Below are 21,480 nucleotides of genomic sequence, written 5' to 3'. Positions count from 1 at the left end.
AATTGTAAAAAGATAGTGCGGAAAGATGAGAAAGATTATCTTTCGGTGAACCTATGTTTATTTAATGAATGGATTTTTAGCATGTTTTTAATGTTTATTTGAAATTCTATACATATGATAAAAGCGCTTGTAGTTTGCAACCTAAGTAATGCTCGTGCATTGAGAAAATGTTTTAGAAATAATGTATGTAAAAAGGATTACAATAACATTGTAATCGGAAAAATTATCTTAGTTCCTCTGCAATGTAATTCACACATTGTTATTATCACTGTCTCATTACTGGAGAATCTAAAATGACTTTATTCCCTATTTAAGACATTTCACTATTAAGCAGATGGTAATGTGACAATTGTGTGACAATTGTGAATTTTCATCCTCTAGGAAAAGAAAAAAGTAAGTAGACAGCATAATATGATATGTTAGTGGAGATTTGTGATAGCTAGGGCTTTTGCCGTGCTTTTGTGATTTTCTACTTTGATTCCTGTACATTTGAATAAAAAACTGTAAATAAGGTATTTTTTCTTTCAACTGACCATTACAAATTTGGTCTCTGTTAGCAGTAGCTGTTCTTAACAGTCAGTATCACTGAGTCGGTGCAGAAGTATTGAGAGTATGTTATGCACTGGAGTGAATTTACTCTAAAATAAATAGAGCAACATTACGTCATACAGTAGCTAATCTGTTTAAGAACTCGATAAGCAAAATTTGCATTTTCCACAACTGATACACAAGACCCCACGCCAATTAACCAAATAACTCCATGGGGACTTGGAGACTTTCATTCATTCCCCAGCTTCTGTTATTACCGTGAGTGCTGGCGAGGGGAGCGTTTTGAGAGCTTTGGATTTCCTGGTGTTTTCACATGATGTCTGCGGGAACAGAAAAAGAGCTGGGAAGAGAAAGGCTCGTTAGGTCAGTGGCGCAGAAATGCCAGTGTGTTCACTCCTATGGAAATGTGCTGGCTGTTGAGGGAAGCGAATTGCTAGAGCAAAGTTATTACTTCTCTCCTGTCCATTGAAACCTTAGTTAGCTGCCCTAACAGTGTGCGAATAGTTTTTTTTACATCAATACATACTTAAAATATTATCATCTTAACCTGTTGTCTTGGAACATTTCACTGAGCTGCATCTCAAGAGATTTGGTTGTGCACAGTTACTTCATGATGGGGTACTCCATACTCAGAGAGTAGTGATTTTAAAAATATTACATACAGTCCTTAATTTAGTTCAGTGCTATTTTAAAACAGTACAGGATTTGGCAGTAATCTCAGCACATAAAACCTAGTGTTGCTAATTAATCACTAAAAGTGCAATCCTGGCCCCAGTGTTTTCAACAGGAGCAAATTCAAGCACCAATATATCCCCTGAAGACACTCAAGTTTAAACAGAGCGTAGCTTAAAAGCACAATACCGAACTTCTCTCTCTCCAAGCCTCCTGTGAAGAAAAATAATCTTTCAAGTTTAAAAAAGTGTACTGCACTAATAAGTAATAACATTCCTTAAAAGCTTATATGGTTTCCTTGGCTGACAAACTACAATCTTTCTTTTACAGCTTGACTTTAATGGAGTTTTTCTTGACATGTGCCACAGACCAATCTCACATTCTTTGGAAAAAAAAAATTGAAGAGAGCGTGTAATTTTCACCTATCCAATAACAGAATAAATACAGGGAATTTAAATTCCTGAGCTCCAAAATAAAATGTCTAGAACAAGAAGTAAATATCTATAAATGAATCTCGATTGTCTACATTTACTGTTGCGTATCCTTTTCAAAAATATACAGAAATGAATGATGCCCGGGGAGACACTAATTCCAGAGCTGCTCGTTACAGTTCTAATGCTCCGAGGATTTTTTTAAAATTAAATAATTAGAGTTGAACTAGTACAAAACCAATAGTAATTAAGGTGGGCAGATCCTGTTAAGTGTAAAGATGTGTTTAGATCGTAAAATTGTAAGCAGAATAATGCCTAAGAAAAGCAGGGTACGACTCCAGTGATAAGGATAAAAAAATGCATTTACTGTTTCTTAAAGCGAAGAGCATATGTGGAAAATTGTTTCTGTTACAGTAACGGTCAGGTTAAATTGTGGTTCTGACAGTGTGAGCACGCAGCTCAGTCCAGCATCTCCAAGACATACATGTGGTTTGAATACACTTATTACGGTTTTCATATGGGCTGTCCATCCAGAGTAACTTTGGCAAAGAAAATGCCTTTCTGCTCAAATGACACGGGATAATCCAGAAACAGAGTAACAAAGCTGAGTTTCAAGGAGCGCCTTTCAGCGTAAGTGGAGCCAGCGTAGGGAAGACAGCAGAGAGACATTATGAAATAAAAGCATTAGCAGTTCTCTTCCCCTGATTTATGACTTAAAATCATTGTCAGACTGAATGTCAGGAGGGGCAGCTGATAGGGTGACTGCTATGACATTCCTCCAAAATTTCCTTTTTTTTTCTTTAAATGTAAAACTGAGAGCTTTTTCTTTTCTTCCAGCGATCTTTCTTTAATTGCTGTGTGATCCTGGACGTCAGCATCAAAATGGGCAATGAGAACAGTAGTGCAGAAAATCAGGTGAGTGTGACAGTGCGGTTGCATTTCCCTTCCCTACTAGCTTAGAGCAAACCTTACAGAAATTGGTTTCATGGGCTGCGTATACCCCTGTTTATGTTCTGCTCCCAGTTACACTCATATTGAAGTGTCATTAATGGTAATTGAAGAGAACCTTTTGTTTGTTTTTTTGTTTCTTGGGCAATGATGCTGCTACATAGCATCAGGGCAGTGTGTGGGTGGTTGGGATGGGAGCTGCGGTGGATCCTCATGGGGTGAGCAGGGCTGGCTCATCCCACCGCCCCAGCTGGGAGCAGGGCAGCTGGGGGGCAACTTGGGACAGCCCCAGCGCCAGGCATCAGGCACGTCCCTGCAGAGGGCGACGGGCGAAGAGGGGACCAGCGTGTCCGTCTATGGGTCAGCCCGGCTCAGCAGGGCAGATGGCCCCACAGGGCTGTGGTGGAGCAGGAGGTCAACGTCCCATGGCATCGCTGGGGATGATGTCCGCAGGGGAACTGAAATGGGGTCCTGGGCCAGAAATTGATTTCATGGGCTGCTTACCCCACATTTATCTACTGCTCCCAGTTACACTCATATTTAAGTGTCATTAATAGTAATTGAAGGCAACTTCTTGTTTGTTTGTTTGTTTATTTGTTTCTTTGGCAAGAAAGAGGCCCTGGGAGCCAGGCAATGCCTATGGTGTCCTCAGAGCCCTGACACGCAGTAGCTTCTCCTTGTTCAGAAATGACCTTGCAACGTTATGTGTGCTCATCCAGAAATGTACAGCCATTTAAGAAGGGTGCTTTGTTAATGCATGTTGGTGTTTGGTGATTTATTTTTAAGTTCTTGAAATGAAGGGGACCCATATGCTATCGCTAGTTGCGTACAATTACATTAGAAGTTATTATGTTGATACAAGTTTGAATTAAAATTGTAATTTATTAATTTCAACATTTAAAATACCAGGACATGTTTCATCCTCTCTTCTTCCATGTGTCATGGTAGATGATAAAATGCATTAGCGTTCATTTTGCTTCCACTTCAGATGATATTCGGTATTTACTTTAATTAAATGCCCAATCAGTAAATACCCAATACAGACCTGCTGTACCTTGTGCATTGCAAAGCGGACCCTCTCAAGGGAATCACTATTACAAGTTAGCCAGATTTTTTCATAAAGAATTTTTTAGAAGAAAAATTTTCTATAATTCTTGGTTGTTCTGGACAAGTTGTATTGTTAGCCCAAGATTTGGTCCCGACTTTTTTCAGGGTTGGGAAGAGGGGAATGTGTTCATTCCCCCATGGCAGGGGGGGTTCAAACTAGATGATCTTTAAGGTCCCTTCCAACCCGAACCATTCTATGATTCTACGATTCTATAGGTAAGAAATGAGAATTTCTTCTCCAATGTTGACAGCTTTCACTTAGGAAGTTTTTGAAAGTCATTTCAAGTTTCACATTTCTTCAGGAGTCCTCCTGAGGCTGAGAAGACTTTCCTTAAAAGTTATTGACTTTATTAAGAGATGTCATAAAAAGTTCTTCTTTTCTAATAAGGAAAGTAAGCTTCTGGTCTCCTTTTCAGACTGTAAAAAACCAAAACAAATCGAAACATCCCTCCCAACCCCCCCAAAAAAAACCCAAAGCAAAACAAAATAAATGCTAGAAAACCAAATTACTTTTAAAGTCATTATTAACAGAGAAATAGCAAGAAGTAATAATAAAATTTTAAAAGCCACTTAATCTGCTGAACAGCTGTTGAAAAAGTATCACTTAATGAATAGGGAAAATTCATACAGCCACTGAAACATTTAAATATGTTCATTTTTAGTCAGAAGTTCCCAATGCAAATAAAGTCATCCTTATACCACCAAGCCAAGGAACACAGCAGGTAGTGGATGATGAAACTGCTTCGCATGGTTTGCATTTCAAAATGTTAGCATCAAGCTTGGCTGCTCTTTTTCTTACGCATCTGCTTCTGGCTTTTGTTTTTTCGACACTGACTGCAAATTCACAAGGCAGCTACATTTCAGTTTTCAGCAAGTTGTAAAAAAAAATCTGGTTTCTTTTAGCTTTTTTCTTTGGTAGCAATCTATGCTTTAGAGAAACAGCCTGCATTTGACCTTCTTTGCATGCTGCCTTTTCTTCCAACTCTAACACAATTAAAATAGCTCAGTGGGTGTTGTTCTTATACTCAGTACCAATTGAGATGAGTTGTTGGTTTTGTTTACGTATTTATCAGAGAACACCATTGCCCAGTTCTGCCTCTCCGCTGAGTCATCTGGAAGCCGTACACATGGTTTACATTAAAGATAGGAGTGCTAAGTTTAGAACTCATTTAATAAGAGGGAAGATCTGTGGAATAAAAGTGCTACTATGCACTTAGAGAAAAAGTAAATACCCAATATGTCTTGTAAAAACCAACATGTGAGGAAAACATAATTTAAATTTAGTAGAAATGAGCGAGGATCACAAATAAATAAAATGAGGCTGGGGCCAGCAGTATATTTAACAACGTGATTTTAGATAAACTAAGCACGTTCTGCTTTGCTGTAACAGAAAAGTCCAAACTGCTGAGAGATTTTCGGTTTGCCCTATTACAATGGCAAAGCTTGTTTCCAAACAAGGGTCTCTGTCAGTGGCACAGCTTGTTGGGCTTATGCTGAATTAAATATAAGCTAATTTTAAGATGTATTTTCCTTGAAAAGCAAAACTCTACATGAGGAGAAATGAGTTTAAATTGAAAATTGAAACAATCTAGATCAGATATTTTGACGCAGTTTGGCCCTTGAGCAGCATTCAGCAGGAAAAATACCGGGGAAGTAAAGGACGGGCTCTGCAGGCCAGCCTTGACCATGCTGCTCCGGGGGTTCGTGCTCCCAAAGCTCCCAAAGTGACTGTACGTTACGGGATTATTATTGGCTGTCATGACTGGTTTTTATCATGGACTCCCATCTGCTAGGATTTCGCTACTTACCAGGACATCTTTACTTTCATTTTAAAGGGATGGGCGGAGGAAGTAAAAAACAGGAATTACCTGCGATAGAAATGCGAGCACAAAATTTTCTAAAGCTAGAAAAGGCTGTATTTTCTAATATGTAATGATTTTAACTCAGGTTTTTAATTCTTGCCGCTCTCTGAAGTTCTGAAGAGGAGAGCTGTCATCTTTCACAGCCTTTCTCGTCAAAAGTTACCAAGTAATTGTAAAGCTCTTTGAAGGTGAAAACTGACGCTAAATTGAAATTCTAGCAGTGTATATTTTGCCCCACAGTTGAAGAGGGAATTTCAAAGTCAGTTACTACATAAGTTATTTCTATATATTTTGCTTTATCCTTTCTTCTTCGTTTTCTGAATAAGCGAGTAGCCAAAGCTGGTTATTCCACATCTGTTATTGTCTGTTTCTCTTTAAACACAAATCTAATGTGTGATTACCTTTTTTGTTCTTGTTTGTTTTCTACTGTGAAACGTGTAAGATATGCAACACGCGCATATTTGCCAGAGGGGCCATAACTTCTGAAGACCCTGTCTGAAGCACCGTGCTATATTCCTGCTAGGGTTTCTCCATTTAATTGTTACGAACGAATCTGTCTGCTGCACATTCTGCAGTTAATATTCTGCATTATTACTTTCCTCATATTTCACCTCCCTTATGCCTATGCGAAATTATGGATCTAGTTAATTGGCACGGTTCTTCTTTCAGATCCCAGTGTTACGGGGATTAGCAGAGAATGCATGAGGCATATGAGCAGCTTCCCAGCCTTCAGTCTCCATTCCCACAGCTGATAACTGCCCAGATTCCTCTGAGCTCTGGTGCTCATACTGTGTGTTTACATTCTTTTTGAATAGCGCAACAGCATCTGTACACATTCCATTGTTTATATCCAATTAGGAACAAAAATACATTCCCAATTTTCTGCATGATAATTTTGCCTATAGCATTTTAATGAGGTACACTGTTACCCTGCATGGGTGTTTCTTTGAGTTGGTTGTGTCCACATGATTCACCCCTTTTACTCTCTAAATTATTATTTTCTTTCATTTTTCCTTCCATTTCATCTATTGCACATTGGGAGTGTGTGGTAGAAGACAGCAGAACTGTTCCACATCCTTTCAGTCAACATTTGCCCACGACAGGGTGTCGATGGCCGTTGGCTACAGGCCAGCATGGCCATTACTGACGCTTACATCATTCTAGCATACCGCCAGCCACCATATTCGTTAATGCTTACTTCCAATGATAATTACTACTGGTCCAATATTCTCTGGTGAGTAATGCCAAGGATTTGTCTGAGTTTACACAAAAAGAACATTGTTTGTTTTCAGAGAATTATACATCCATTTATGCAAATGCAGCAAATTCTGGGACACTTCTCGCTGCAATGAATAATTATTATACTTGTTCTCATCTTCTCTGTGAATGAAGGAACGGGGATGAAAGAAGAATAAAGAGTCAAAGTTGTGACGGGGTTCTTAATTTGAAAGCATAGTAAAAAGGAAGTTGGAAGACTATTTCTTCGCTTCTGAATTAATGGTTAAAGCTTCCTTCACATCTGCAAAGCCATCACCATTTCTAATGGGAAATGTAGATTTATGGATACAGATAAAAAGGAAAAATATTTTATAAAGAACCTCTGTAATTATTTACTACACTTCTCCATTTAGAAATAGTGTGGAAATGTTGTACCTACATTTTCCACAGCTATGGGTAGTTAAAAATTACTAGGCAAGCAAACACTATTGACTGGGGAGCACAACAGAGTTTAGAACTCAGCTTGGAGATGATTTTCCCAATAGTACTCCATATGAATCTAACAGCATCTTCTCAAGTGTTTCATTGTTAGGCTGCTAAAAACCACTCATCAGAAAGCTGCTTTAGCTAAAATATTGACTGGAAATTGCAAGTTATGCGATAAAGATTTTTTTCCCAAGATCATCAACTTTATTCTCTCTGTCTCCTGCTATATCTCATACACCTGCCATCCTTAAGAAAATAATCTAGGTACTCATCAGGCCTTCGTCCTACTGGCAGGAAAGGGACAAAGGAACACAAGGAGCTGCAGCAAGACTAGTGGAGTTACAAGGATAACGATGAATTTTCCTCTGCTTGCTGAACATCGATCACATAAACACATGGAAAGATTAGGTTAACGAGAACCTGAAGTTACCTATCTATGCTTCATTTAGCTCAGCACAGACTCATGCTACGTACGTTCAGACTAAGGCTTAAACATAGCAGCAAGTTGTTGAGAAGACACTTATGGTGACATTACAAGGATCTGAAGATAAACAGGTTAGTGCCCTCAGTGGATCAGAAGGGTCATAAACATGAACAATGAAGCCTGAAGGGTTGAATTGCTCCTGCTGTAGCTGAGAGGAAGTTGTGTACTCTCTGAAGAATGCTAAACCAAGGATAAGATGGAGACTATATAGAAATATATATATACACATACACACACACCCACACACAGACCAGTGTTTATTTTTACGGTCGCAGCCAGAGTCATTTCAGCAGGTATTTCTCAGGAGGGAAAGCAACCCTTTTTCTCTCAGGAAAGGTCATAGGTACTTACAATAGCATGTTGTAACCAGAATTTCTCAAATACCGACGTTACCATATCACATTTTACTTTGCTGCTTGTATTTGTAAACAGCAGATTAAATGAGACTGCCACCAAATGCCAGTTTTTGCATTCGTGTCCCTTTAAGGGTTTTAATTAGAAAAGGCATCAACTTAAAATTCTACTGCTGCAAGAGACAAATAAACCAAGACAGAAGTAATAACAAATTACACCACTACTGATTAAAAAAAAATAAACTGCATAAATGCAAAATTCTATAGGGAATATCCCTTAAGGAAAAAGTCTGCTTTTCGTATCTGATAATTTCGCATGTCGTAATTACATCCAACTAATTAAGTAATTGTGATGCATGGGAAAAAAAAACAAGAAGAGGCCATGACAGTCATCCCCCTCTCTAAACTGCTGTACTCCAGCCACCCTCAACACGGGGTGGGTGCTGGATAATGCAGATTGCTGCATTAGTTGTTTCTTAAAATCAGAATTTAGCTTCCTTGCGGCGTGACAGAACCAAGTTTTAGTGCAATTCTCGAGATCTCAGCTGTCCCATGGAGTTCAAGCTTGGCCCGATAAGTCAGGTACCAATTTATTACTGTCCTGTGATCAGTAGTTTTCCTGGCCAATATTTGGTGATTTGATTGAAAAGTTCTGGTTGTTAAAGCAATATCCACTCATTATCTAATTTTTATCTATTTTGTTACCATTTCTCCAAACAATGCAGAAATTGTTTGGAAAATGGTTTGGAGAAATGTTTCTCCGAGGATACAAAGATTGAAAAATCTAATTTACTATTCAGTTACTGTACCTGCAGAACAGCAAGAAAAAAAAAAAGCCAGAAGAGCAAAAAGGTAACTCCTAAAACCTGCTCTGACTTTAAAAAAATGCAACAGCCATTTAAAAAAAGTGATTTCCCAACCATGTGACCTGTGCAATTCTGGGTTTAGAAAAATGCGACCTTGAAAACTTTTCTTCTGTCCACTTTTCTGACATAGGCTGGGTTCTTCGTATTCATGGGGCGTTGATTTCTCGTAGGAATCAGGGTATTAGGCAGTTATGTTAACTTGATTGTTTTAAGAATTGCAGCAAGCCGTTTTCTGGCATCTCAGTTCCGTTTTCAAGGAATAAAAATAACAAGGAACAATCTATTGATTAAGGCTGTGGATGAACAACTGGTCCTGCAGCGAAATGAGCAATTGCTGCGTCGCGTGGCAGTGAAACCCTTCCAAAAAGCACCATGCGCACAGTTTTCAGCTTGATGCTACAGCAACGTGTGCTCAGCCCCATACGTGTGAGCCGTTCGGCTGAGGAGGTGTGTGGCCCTAACGGGGACCGTGTGTCCGTCCTCCCGACGGGCTCAGCTTGGAGGATTGATCCTGAAACCGGAGCCCAGGCACTGTGGGGACGAACTTTGCTCCGCGTCCTGGCGTTCACCTGCACTGCTGCTGCCCGCTCCCGTCCCCGACCAGGAGGTGGTGGCTGGGAGCGAACAACCAACGCCTCTAGCAGGCAGATTTAAAAAAAAAACCAAAACTACACTAAAAAAATCGCCAAAAAAAAAAAAAAAAGAAAAGAAAAAACAAAACCCACCAACTTGTAATGGAAAACATGGAGAAAAATAAAAGGTAAGTTCTGGTTTATTGATTGAGATTGTAAAGGCTTGTTCCAGCTTCCCCCTTTCAATAACCAGAGGGAGTTAGTGGGAATGGAAACTTAATGTAACCCTTCAAAGATTACTTTCAGCGAGTCAGAGCTCTGGCATGTTCCAGCAACTGCTATAAAAGGATGTGTGTATAATGGAGGAATGCTGCAGAGGGCAGATGTAAAAGGAAGCAACTTCTAGTGAGAGAAAGGAGAAAGGGGAATCAAGGGAAGTTCACCTATTTGGAGGGGTTTGAGAGGGAGCGCCAGGTTTTCAAAGCAGTCCTGTTTTGTGCTCTGTGAGCAGGAGGCTGGTGGCTGGTGGGGAAGCGGGAGCCTTCTTGACGGGCTGTAACACAAGGCTGGGCAGCGCCTGGAGCTGTTGCTGTGGCTCTGAACCGGGAGGGGAGCTGCGAACAGCCTCCCGTCTAGCATTAAAGGAATTTCTTTCTGGTATGATAACTTCAGCCAGAGTACAGCAGCGCACATAATCCTTTTGGCTACGGCGTTAATGGCATTCTCTTTATTTTTTTTTCTTTTCTTTTTTTTTTTTTTTTTAACTTCTAAGCTCCTGCTCAAAGTCATCAGGAAAATAAAGTGATCCTCTAGATTTACTTTGTGTTCTTGCAGAATGCAATGCTTGTGGAAAGGTTTGATGCAGATTAAATTGCATATTTCAGAAGAATGAGTTTTGTTCATTTAAATAGTCTGCTGGCTTAAAGGAAAAAGAAGTATAGGCTGTTTAGTTTTCTTCTGTTGTTTGTATACTCTCTGTAACAAACTTGGTTTGTTTGTTCTTGGGGTTTTTTTTAATTATCATAGACTTAAAGAAAAAACTGCTTAGAACCTCTGTATTCTCATTTTTAATATAATTATTTCTTTAAGTCTTTCAATTAAATAACTTTTTATAATCTCAGAATCCTCTTCAAAAAGCAGTATGCTACATTTGAAATGAACATAGAGCAAATTTAGCTGGAAGCTTCTGTAGTAAATCACTTCAGAGGCTGTATGTGTTGAAACCTCAAAAATAATTTATTTAACAGCAGCTTTCTGATGATAGTTTTGAACAAAATGTTGTCTTTCTAATTGTTTTCACAGATTTTAATTAAAAATAAAAAAGCATGCTCTGCAAAGCTAGTTCAGCACCTGATTTGCATAACTAGCTTAAATTTGAAAAACTTGATAGAGAAATTGAATTATGTTTTTCTGCTGGCTGGCAGAGATTCACAGAGCATGTTCTTTTGTGATGATTAAATTAATACATTAAATGTAGAAGACCAATATATAAAGCTTTTGTATATCTTGGAATATTAGCAGTTCCTTTTACGTTTTAATACCTACATTAAGATTTATTTTAGATTATTGTTATTGAGCTTCTTTTGAAAATATACTTTCCTGGCCGTGTGTGCTCTTGCCTTTCTGGGTAAGAGGGTAACTTTGCTTTTTGATCATTCAGACATCTGATAGCCTGGAAAGAGAAAGAAGAGTGTCAACAATTCAAACTCTGCTCTGCTCCAACAGGAGCTACGTTACAAAGATTGTTTTAATATATGTTAAATTTGCTCATGCTCGTAACTGGAAGGACAAAAGTCAAGATTTTTTCTGTGGCCAATGGCAGTTGCTTAGGGGTAGCTGGGAGATGAACTATAATTTCTTAAACATTAAATCCCTGAAAGCTGAAAACTAATTGAAACCAAAAGCAAAGTCAAAACCAACCAACCAACCAGACAAAATCCGACCAGCCCCCACCAAACAACCTATAGAAAATGTTAAAAGTAGTCTTCAAAATAGTGCACGTGACTAACCTGTTTTGTTGTGATCATCCTCCTCGCCTTCTCAGTCCGCCCCTCCCAGCGTGGTTTTGTTTAGAGATGAAGACGTGGTGTAACAGCTGATAAAATCACTGGGACGTGGGCCCTTCTCTGTGTCTAATACGGAAACGTCCTAGTTGTGATGAGAGGAGGTGCTGAGGTATAGCAGGCACATAACTGGCTATATTATGTAGTTAACTTGTGAATTATGGAGATGAATAGTAACAGTAAAGTCCAGAAAACTTCTGCCAAAATTATTCTGGCCCGAAGGTGTCCTGTGACGTGTCAGACTCAGGGAGTCAATGACAAATTAGTTTCAAACTGTCCTGAAATAATTGTTCTGCTGCCTTGTACCTAGCAGATGTAACCACTGAGCTACGTCTCCTCCTATTTGTTAGTGCTATTTGAGCTTTGGTAGCCACGTGCTACTGGATTTGTTGTATGAGAGGCTGATGAGTAGTGTTTCTTTCTCAGTTATAGCATCATAACTGAGCCCATGTTGGTGATTAACTATCGGTTATCATGTGGCTCGTGGGATTCATGGCTCTGGGTGGCAATCCAAAGGATGCTGGTTCTTTGCAGAACTTCTTTAGAGGTTTGTGTGCAAGAGACATCCCTGTTACACTGTGACTCCAGAAGTGGGATGCCTGCAGGTCAGTAGAACAGAGGATCGGAACCTAAAGGAGCCCTTTGAGTTAGGGCTTCAGCAGCTGATCTTGTGAAAGAGAGATTGATTAGAAGCAATGTGTGGGTATTAAGAGTACAGTACATTAATGACTTAATTCTTTGCTGTGTTCCTTTCTGCCATTGAAAATGGCAGAGGCTTTAGAAGAAGGCTTTAGAAGAGGCTTTAGAAGAAGGAGACAAAGCATGCAGCTCTTCATCTTCTGAAGAGAGCTGTGAGGTATTCCTCCTGCCTAGCACCCAAATCAGCTGAATAAAATTTGAGATGGTGGTAGTAAAAGGAGAAAAAATAAAGAATTAGTTCTCGCTGTTCTTGCCAACTGCTAGAGGCATCTGGACAAATTTGTAAATTGGCCTAATTTCTTGGGGTTCTTCTTGTGGTTCTCCCTACCCTCCCTGCCCTGCTGGGAAAGGGAAGGAGATCATTTCTGTCTGCAAGTGGCCCGAAAATTATTCTTCATTTGGCTGCTACTGCGAGGCATTTGTTTGGGGCCGGCCTCCCAGTCTGACCCAACTGTAGCTCTCACAGTAAGACGTGATACACTAAGTAAGAGCGTGGCACCGTGGCTGCCTCGCGTGGCTTGTTGTGACTTTATCAACCTCCTGCCTTGCTCTTGTCCTGCTTCCCTGGTGGGTCAGGGCCAGTGCAAGCTCTGAAGACTGACTCGCCGTGGGGTTGCGCCAGGAGTTCCTCTTCCGCCGAGATATAGATACCCCCACCTTGGTTTGGTGTGTTTTCTAAATGTTGCCTGGCCAGTGGGGTGGGGTGGGGTCTGGGCAGTGGGTATACTGCTGGCCTGTGCGTGGTGACTGGGCCATGGACGTGCTCCAGCATGATCACGTATGGCTCCGTTTTTCCCTGATAATTAATTTAATAATGCATTTTTTTCATAGTTCTTTCTCTCTGCTCACATGTATGCACGCCGAAATAAATTCTCCATGCAAACTTTCTCACGCAAACAAAAGCAAAGCTGCCCAAAACATAGCACCAAAAGCAAAACAGAGCCCTGTAAGCTAACTAAACTCTATTTGTATAATTTTTTTCTGGCTGGAAGGAACAAATTTCCTTGTATAAATCTTATGTTCTAGTATTTTTTTGCCATATACTGTGGTTTTGGGGCCAACGTATATACTTAGATAAATATTGCAAATGCCAGATGTCAGCACATGCTGGGTAAGTGCTTAATAATCATGAAACCAAGAGCCCTTGGTCTATCCCAGCGGAAAGCGGTGTGATAAAGGAGACTTCTGCAAACAAAGCGGTAGTGAAGGCATTCCTCCAGGGAAAGGCAGAGGATATGGGAGTTAATCAAATTTGCCTTAAGTCTAAAGGAAGTCTTTTTATATTTTCAGTACGCCCTGACCTTTTCAATTGCTCGTTACATGGGCTGTTCTTGTCCACTGGGTGTCTCTCATCCCTGGCTCTGATCACAGGCAGCCTTGGGTTGTGTGAGAGCACACCGTGTTCACAGAGAGAAGTGTAATTTTGTAAACAATAGCTTTCTGCAATTTATTGACTACTTCTCAAACAAAATAAACCTAAAAATTGAGAGTAAAAAAACCCAAGAGGTGAGTTGGAATTGTGTACTGTGCTTTTCATCTATGACATTATTCTGAAGTGGTTCTCTTGTCATCAGTACATGCCTTACGTGTCTTTACATTAAGTGTGCCTTAGGCGTTTTACAGTTACAGTTAAGAATTAAAACAGCAGTGACTGTACGTTGAGGATGATCTGATGAAGCAGTTTTCCTTCTCTTTCACTACTGCTTGATGTGCCAGAGGATTTGAAATGGAGCTTCTTCATTCAGACATAATTTTTGCTTTACACTTAATTGTTTTTCTCCAGTTCTTTTGTTGCACTTGAAGAACACCGTCAGCTACTGTTCAAAGCAGCTCTTACCAGCTCTTCTTTGCCTTCTGAAGATACTTCTGCCAAAAAAAAATTCAGCAGGAAGGTGCTGCTACCTGGTGTAAGGAGCCCCTTGGGGTGTTGTAGAACCCCAGGGATCTGCAGGCACGCCATGGGTCACAGCCCTGGCACTTGCACAGGACTCTTCCTCCCTGGAGCAAAAGTAATAGTTTGCAATAGAAACAAAACAATACAAAAAAACCCACTCATGTAAAGGCATGTCTCCATGGATGAAGATCCCAGGTAAATATTTACCTTTGAGAAGAGGTGATGCAGCGTTACCACATTTGTGTAATAGCATTTCTGTAACTATTACTACAGAAACTGCAGCATTCCCTGTAGCTATTACTATAGAAAGGCAGCGTGGGGAAGAATCAGGCCCTCCATTTCAGTTCAGAGGCATACTGAGCTTTGTTGAAGAGGGAAGGAAAGAATCTGAACTTGGATTCAAGTGCTGTGTCTTGATTGACATTGGCTTTATCTCTAACTTGACTCCAAAGATACTGCTAATATTATGAATGTCAAAGTTTGTAGCCTGTTTCCATCCTTTCTCATTTTAAACTTGCTTAGCAAGGAAGCATTTGCCAGTCTTGGAAAAAGAGAAGATGATACCCTCCTTGGGTCAGTAAAGGCCCTGGCTGCTTTAAAACAATTGTTGCATTCTTCTCTCCCTCTTCTTTTCCTAGTATTTATTTTTGGCTCAACCACTTCCTTCTGTTTTTCTGTCGTTAAGAATAAAAAAAAAGGCTTGGCTTTGGAACCTGCAAGTTCCATCGAAGTACTGAAATCTACCACAGAAGTTGTCTGTCAGTGGGCAGAACAAAACTCCTGAAGCTTATGTATTCTCCAAAAATAGCTATTTAAATTGTTCTTTTTTCATTCTAGAGTGCTCCACAAGATTCAGAATTAGGCCAACCTCCTGGTAATGGGCACGGTTTGAAAAGGAGTCCTCAGGAAAACAGCGTAGAAAGGTCTGGAGGTCAGGACATCTCCAATCTTCTTCCTGCTGCTGTGCAACTGGCTGAGAGCATATCCCCATCAATTCCAGGACCTACAAGGTAAGAAATGAAGTTTCTTCCTGTGGATAGAATTGAAGCCCTGCTGCTGTTGATAGTTGGGGCTGTTCGTTAAGTTTCTTTTCCTGTGTTTCTCAAAATCTATCTTGTGTGATTTTCCCAATCTGTCATCCTGATGGATGATGATGATCATGCAGTCTTCAAAATAACCTGACAAAACATGACTACTTACTGTTTACCAAACTGACTTTCTCGCCTTACTGCATAACTATAAACTCCAGCTGTTGTAGTAACCCTTGACCTAAACTTCCCATGCTTTTTGCTCATACTAATAAACTCTCATCTGAGACAGAAAAACACTGAAGAATCTTTTGTAGTCATATATGATTGTGAAGTAAGACGTCATTGTTTACAATTGCAAAATGCCACGCTCGGCTCTGTGTAACGAGCCTACTAAAAAGTGCCAACCCAGCTAATATTTATTAGCATCACACTGTTCTAAATGTCTTAAAATTCACCTGATTAAATAAATAGGACCACTTTCAGAGTTCAGGTATTCTTCAGTGCTATTAAGGATGGCAGAAGGTAGCGTAATCTGGATTTTATTAAATATCTCAAAGGGAATATTTTATCTGAGTATTTTATCTCAATACTTTTTACTTGAATACTTGAATTCTCCCACGCTACTCGGGTTTTCATCTGCTGCAATGAAGAAATTATCTAATACCAGTGTGATTTTAACGTGGGGCTCAATACTTTCCAGATCATCAATGTTACTTGTGATAGAATGATAAATACAACTTAGAAGGAGTAGCAGTAACTTGCTGATCCATGTGTAGGATTTTTAGGCCATGGGCACTTTTCAAAGTGTTTTCATTCATTTTCTTTAAGATTGGAGAATTCACTGCGGAAAGATTTGGCACATCCTTTTCAAGTAGAGTATGTGTGATTTGGGCCCTTTTCTGTTTCCGACAAGCCTGGCTACCAGGCTTCTGATTGCCACAGTCTTTGAAAGATGTAAACCTGAGAAATGAAAAACAAGAACAAACAGCAGTCAAGCAAAATATTTCAAAAGCTGTTAAGTTAATGCTATCCCAGGCAATAAACCTGGGCAATAAACCCTTCTTCTCCCTTAATAAGAAATTATGAAGATTAAGCATTTCTTTAGCAAGAGGGTGGTCAAACACTGGAACAGGCTTCCTAGAGAGGTGGTCAATGCCCCGTGACTTTCAGTGTTTAAGAGGCATTTGGACAATGCCCTTAATAATATGCTTTAATTTTTGGTCAGTCCTGAAGTGGTCAGGCAGTGGGACTAGATGATCATGGTAGGTCTCGTCTCGTCTCGTCTCGTCTCGTCTCGTCTCGTCTCTTCTCTTCTCTTCTCTTCTCTTCTCTTCTCTTCTCTTCTCCTCTCTTCTCCTCTCCTCTCCTCTCCTCTCCTCTCCTCTCCTCTCCTCTCCTCTCCTCTCCTCTCCTCTCCTCTCCTCTCCTCTCCTCTCCTCTTAATGATTGATATCATGCAACAGTTAGTGGCAGTTTAAGTCCAAATGCAGGTATTAAGTAAGATCATAATTAGCCACATCAGGGAAACTGGAGACGTGACATAATCTGAAAAGATTTACCAAGGAAAAGCAGCTTACTTTCTGGAAGAGTGAGTTTGGCTGTGCTATGGAGCTCCTACAGTTCAGTAGGCTGTGGTACTTCAGCACACACACAGGACGGTATTTACTATTAATTCTATTTCTTCTGACTGCCACTAGCACATCTTAATTATCTACTGAAAATAATAAAGTCTGAGCAAGACTAAGATGGCAAAGTCAATATACAATCATAAAGATATTTTGGCTTGAAGTTTAAAGTGATGAAAGGTTGCACTTCTTTCCTAGAGATGTATGACTATTTCTTTTCTAATGTGCCATGACTTTACTATCTAGCACCAGGTGTACACTGAAACAGCTCTTCCTTGGATTAGTTCCTCACGTCTTTGAGAGTGTCTCTCCATTTTCATGTCAAATGAGGAAAGCCCTAGATGTCATTCACACTAGTTAGAAAAAATTGAGTTTGAAGTTGTGATGTAAACTTGGACAGGGTGAGAATTTTAGGTGCATATTTTGTTTGTTTGTTTGTTATTTCAGTTAACAAATACTACAGGTATCCTCTAGCTTCTAGTTTCTCTCAGCAGTATTGTGCATGATCACTATACTGTGTATGTGTGTAATGCTGTCCTCACTGAAAAAAATATAAATTTCTTGTAAGCTACTGAAAACGTGATGCATTCTGATTTGTGACAGTAAAATAGTAATTTTCTGCTATTCTTGTCAGTATTCAGGTTATATTATGGGAAGGGGGAAAAAGTGAGAGAAGAAATTATGAGTATTACTAACAGCTGGATTTTATAATAGGCCTATCATGACTAACATTTCTGAAAATTAGAGTTGTTTGTGAAACTGCAAAAAGACAGGTATTAGACTGTGTTCTTAGAACTGCAACACCCGTACACCCTCCGACTGACGGCATTTGTACCAGCATCCGCCTGATACAGTGTTTGTGCCAACTGCTAAGACCTGCCTTACGTACTGCCTCCTGTGAATGAAGCAGCAGCAGAACTCACCTCAGAGAGCTTGAATTGTATATTTTCTTCTTCTTTCTCAGAAAGCATCTCTGTACAATTACTTTCTCGTCCACATTTTAAGGAAGATCTATATTCACACCTTTCTCCAATGGCTGCCTATAAAGACCCTTCTAACTAGCTACCAGGACACTGGTGGGGACAGTACCACAGTGAAACACTCAAAATGGAAAACGTGCTTTCGACTCCCTGCCCTAACACAACCTCCCACCTTATCTAAGCAACTAATCTCTCTGAATTGTATTTTCTGCACCTGCAAAATGGGTATAGAATATAAATGGTGTAGTATGTTAAAGAGTAAGAGACTCTTAGATGTTGCCAGAAAGCAGCAGGAAGTATGCAGAGACTTAAACTTTCTGACATTCTTGCTCCGTTCATTTGTGGAAACATAAGGAACTTAGGTACACAAAACCAGCAGGGACCCACCTAAGAGCCCCGAGGAAGTAGCTCTCCATCGCTTCTGTGATGTTTGGTTCATTTTTCAAGTTCACAATACATAAAATCAAGGAGGGGACTTTGGGAGAGGGCAGTTTGTTTTACCCTGGTCAGCAGTATCTTCCTCTACTTCTGCCTTCAAGAAAAAAAAGGAGTGGGAAAATCAGATCAAGAAGCCAGGAATGAAGCTGTATTCATCCACGCAGCAGATTTTTTCACTCTCACCCAAGCATCTGGTGGAAACCACTCTTGATTAAATGTGTGTGCAGGCACAGGTAGGAAAGAAAAGGGACGAAAATTTTCGGGGGGGTTTGGTGGTGTGAAGAAGAAAGCTTCAGCTTCAAGTTTTTCTAGTCACTCAGATATGGGAGACCATTTAATACAGCCTGCAGACAGATCTGTGTCATCGTCGGTACTGGAAGGACATGGTAAACTTCTCTGAGTCTCATCACCTGAATATTTGACCTGAGACTTGTAGAATTTCTCATCGGTCTCACGTCTTCATATGGGTGGACCTTTGTATCTTCATTCTGTGGGCAAAGTTGGGCAGTCCTGCCATTGAAAATGGCCTTTGTGGGAAACAAAGCTATAAGGTCTTGGCTGAAGACATCACCATGGATTTTCACACAACAAGAAACACTGGTGGAGTCTCCTTTGAGAATGCAGACGTCTACTAACCGTGTTGCAAAACTGATAAGCAAGTTCTGTTCTTTCATTTGTTTGGTGACTTTGGTGTGGCAGAATTTGACCCTCAAATTATCGTATCCATGCTATTCTTTTTCAAAACCTGCTGTTCTTTGTAGTGGTGCTTTAGCATACTGTAGACTCAGAACAGCAGCTTTTCAATATACTTATTTTTTAATCTCAAAGTAGCAAGTATCTCTCTGCTTCCTACAGTAGTGATGGTAGAGGTAACTGGTTAATAGGGTCTGATCTGAAGCCAGAAGTCCTCCCACAAGGATGTGGGCCAGATAATTCTCTCTGTGGGTCTGGATTTTAGTGGAGGCACAATTCCAGGCTCCGGCTATAAGCAGGTACAGAAGTATTAAGCATGAATGGAAAAATAACAAACACTGGCTGAGGAGCGGTGTGTGATGGTTTACATTAGCGTCAGCAATTCTTGCGTGCGGCCTTTTGGAAGACTCCGTTAACTGAAGGAGCAAGTAGTTACACACTGATGTGGTTTGAAACAATGGACTGAGTACAGCTAATTAACACAAGGCTACGCCGTCACCCACCCAGCACATGAAGCTGCCCAAACTGGTGTTAGCATGGGCCAGCGGTAGTAACGGAGACTGTGGGGTGGGGTCTCTTATCTTGGGGCTTGAATATTTGTGGTTTGGCTGCAGCAAGTGCAGTCTTGTGGGGTTTTCTGGTTGGTTTGTTTTGGTTGGTTTTTTTAATATAAGCATAGGCATTATATACTCTTCTGTGACTAGTTTGCATTTTTTAAAATGCATTGCTCACAAATGGCATCGCTGCAGCTGTTTAGGGCTTCCTTTTCAAAGCGTGATTACCGAGAACACTTCGACTTACATTCTAAGCTAAAACAGCTTTACGCTTCAGCGTGCAAAATTATGACTCTGGTGAGATGAATGTTACAGGGATGAGTCAGCTTGGAGGGATTCACAAGATTCTTGTATCAGGAAACATATTAGATGGGCAGGGGCTCAGGCAATTACTTTTTATTTAGCCTTACTCCTGAGACTGCTGGCACACGCCTGTTTTGGGTGGCTTCTAAGTTATATCCTGCCAAAATAGAAACGAAGACAATAAACGGAAAATCTTTGAAGTTTCAGATTCCAGGCTGTTTATTTTTAACTCGCTCCCGTATGCTGCTTTAAATGCATCTTTTCCACCCTGAAGTGAACTCTTACAGTCTTAAGAGCATATGACTGACCTGCCATCTTTGGATGGAGTATCTCTGCGTGGAAAACTACCACGTTTGCTTTTTTCCAGTCTTCTGGGTGGCGTTCTTCCATCCTCCACAAGTTCTCAAAAATTGTTTCAGTCGCTTTTAAATTCTTATGTTTTGTAATTCAAAATGTTTCTGACTGTTATTTTAAAATACTCTGTTTTGGTGCATTTTTTTTTTTACCTGTTTCTCACTAGTCCTCTCACTAGTCCTGTGTGCTGAAAAGTAACACCGTCAGCAATCGATCTGTAAACTTTCCACGTGAAATAAAAATGCTGAAGAACTAGGATAGATAGCAAGCCTGAGGCTTTGCATTGGTGCCTGCGCGAGATGTAACCGTGCCTTTCTCCTGGTGCACGCACAGAGGAGAACGCCTGGGGAATCCTTAGCTGGACAACTTTTTCCAGGAGGTTTAGCGAGGAGCAGATAGAGTGATTGAAAAGGTACACGCCCAGCAGTAGTTCAGGGGAATAAGCACTCCTCCTGGATGGACTTGGCTGCTCTCCCGGCCGGAGTGCTGCGCACAGATCCTGTGGGACCCACCGAGCCGCTGCAGAGTGACAAGCTGAAGCTGCCACACATCCTGCAGGACCGGCCATTCAGTGCCATGCTTCCTGCTGGCTCTCCGGATATCTCGGATGGAGACCAGGAGCCGGCTGTGGAACTGGAACTGAAGATCTGGCCGTGTTTGCTTGCTGCAGCAGTAGTACAGCTGACTCTTTTTAATGTTAGAATAATTTAGTTCGGTCATACTTAAAATATTGCAGGCCCCTTGTTCCTGTGTATGGAACAAGGAGGTGAAAAGTGATTGGGGGTGGGGGGAGAAGGGCAGGACAGTTCCCAGGAGGATCTTATAGATCATTATTCCTGCTTCACTTTTTCCTGAAAGCTTAGATATACAGGGAGGGTGGGGGAAGCTGGCTGCTGTTTGCAGCCCTTTAGCGATGATGGATTTCTCATGTGCTTGTTTACACCGAAAAGTTCAGATAGTGAGTTGTTCTGCCTCTAAAACTCTGACTTTTTTTTTTTTTTTTTTTAAAGGGAATGTGGAAATTATTTCCATGTTCCTAATTAACTTTCAGGATCTCTTAGGGACAGATTAAAGTGCAGGATTCTTTAAGTTAACTCAAATTCTCCAGTACAGTGTGTCCAAATGTGCATGTAAACTCAAAATGTAGATGCTGATCTCTCATGTGTCAGGAGAAACGGAACAGAAAGATTTGAGAAGCAGCTGTACGTGTGCCATGGTTGCAGAGGTGGCTCTGCCATCTATCCCCTCCAGTGCTTTCTAAATTCATCCTCAGATTTCAGGCTCTTATACGCCTGGGA

General features: G+C 40.5%; 1 protein-coding gene across 4 annotated transcripts in view; it reads left to right on the top strand.

The window, feature by feature from the left end:
* TACC2 (transforming acidic coiled-coil containing protein 2) overlaps window positions 1-21,480 on the top strand; it is a 151,280-nt gene that overhangs the window by 15,350 nt on the left and 114,450 nt on the right. For 3 of the 4 annotated variants that reach the window (XM_063339138.1, XM_063339139.1, XM_063339140.1), the window contains exon 1: window positions 15,042-15,214. Coding sequence is in view for 1 of the 4 variants with exons in the window: in XM_063339137.1 (XP_063195207.1) it covers window positions 2,490-2,567; window positions 4,370-4,429; window positions 15,042-15,214 (311 nt within the window). In the remaining 3 variants the exon portion in view is untranslated. Of the gene's footprint in view, window positions 1-2,489; window positions 2,568-4,369; window positions 4,430-15,041; window positions 15,215-21,480 lie in introns of those variants that run through there. The other variant, XM_063339137.1, reaches the window with a different exon arrangement.

The sequence above is a fragment of the Chroicocephalus ridibundus genome, chromosome 6 (genome assembly GCF_963924245.1).
Source record: "Chroicocephalus ridibundus chromosome 6, bChrRid1.1, whole genome shotgun sequence".
Classification (NCBI taxonomy): Eukaryota; Metazoa; Chordata; class Aves; order Charadriiformes; family Laridae; genus Chroicocephalus; species Chroicocephalus ridibundus.
The sequence above is the reverse complement of the archived record's forward strand: the minus strand, read 5'-3'. Positions and strand labels throughout refer to the sequence as shown.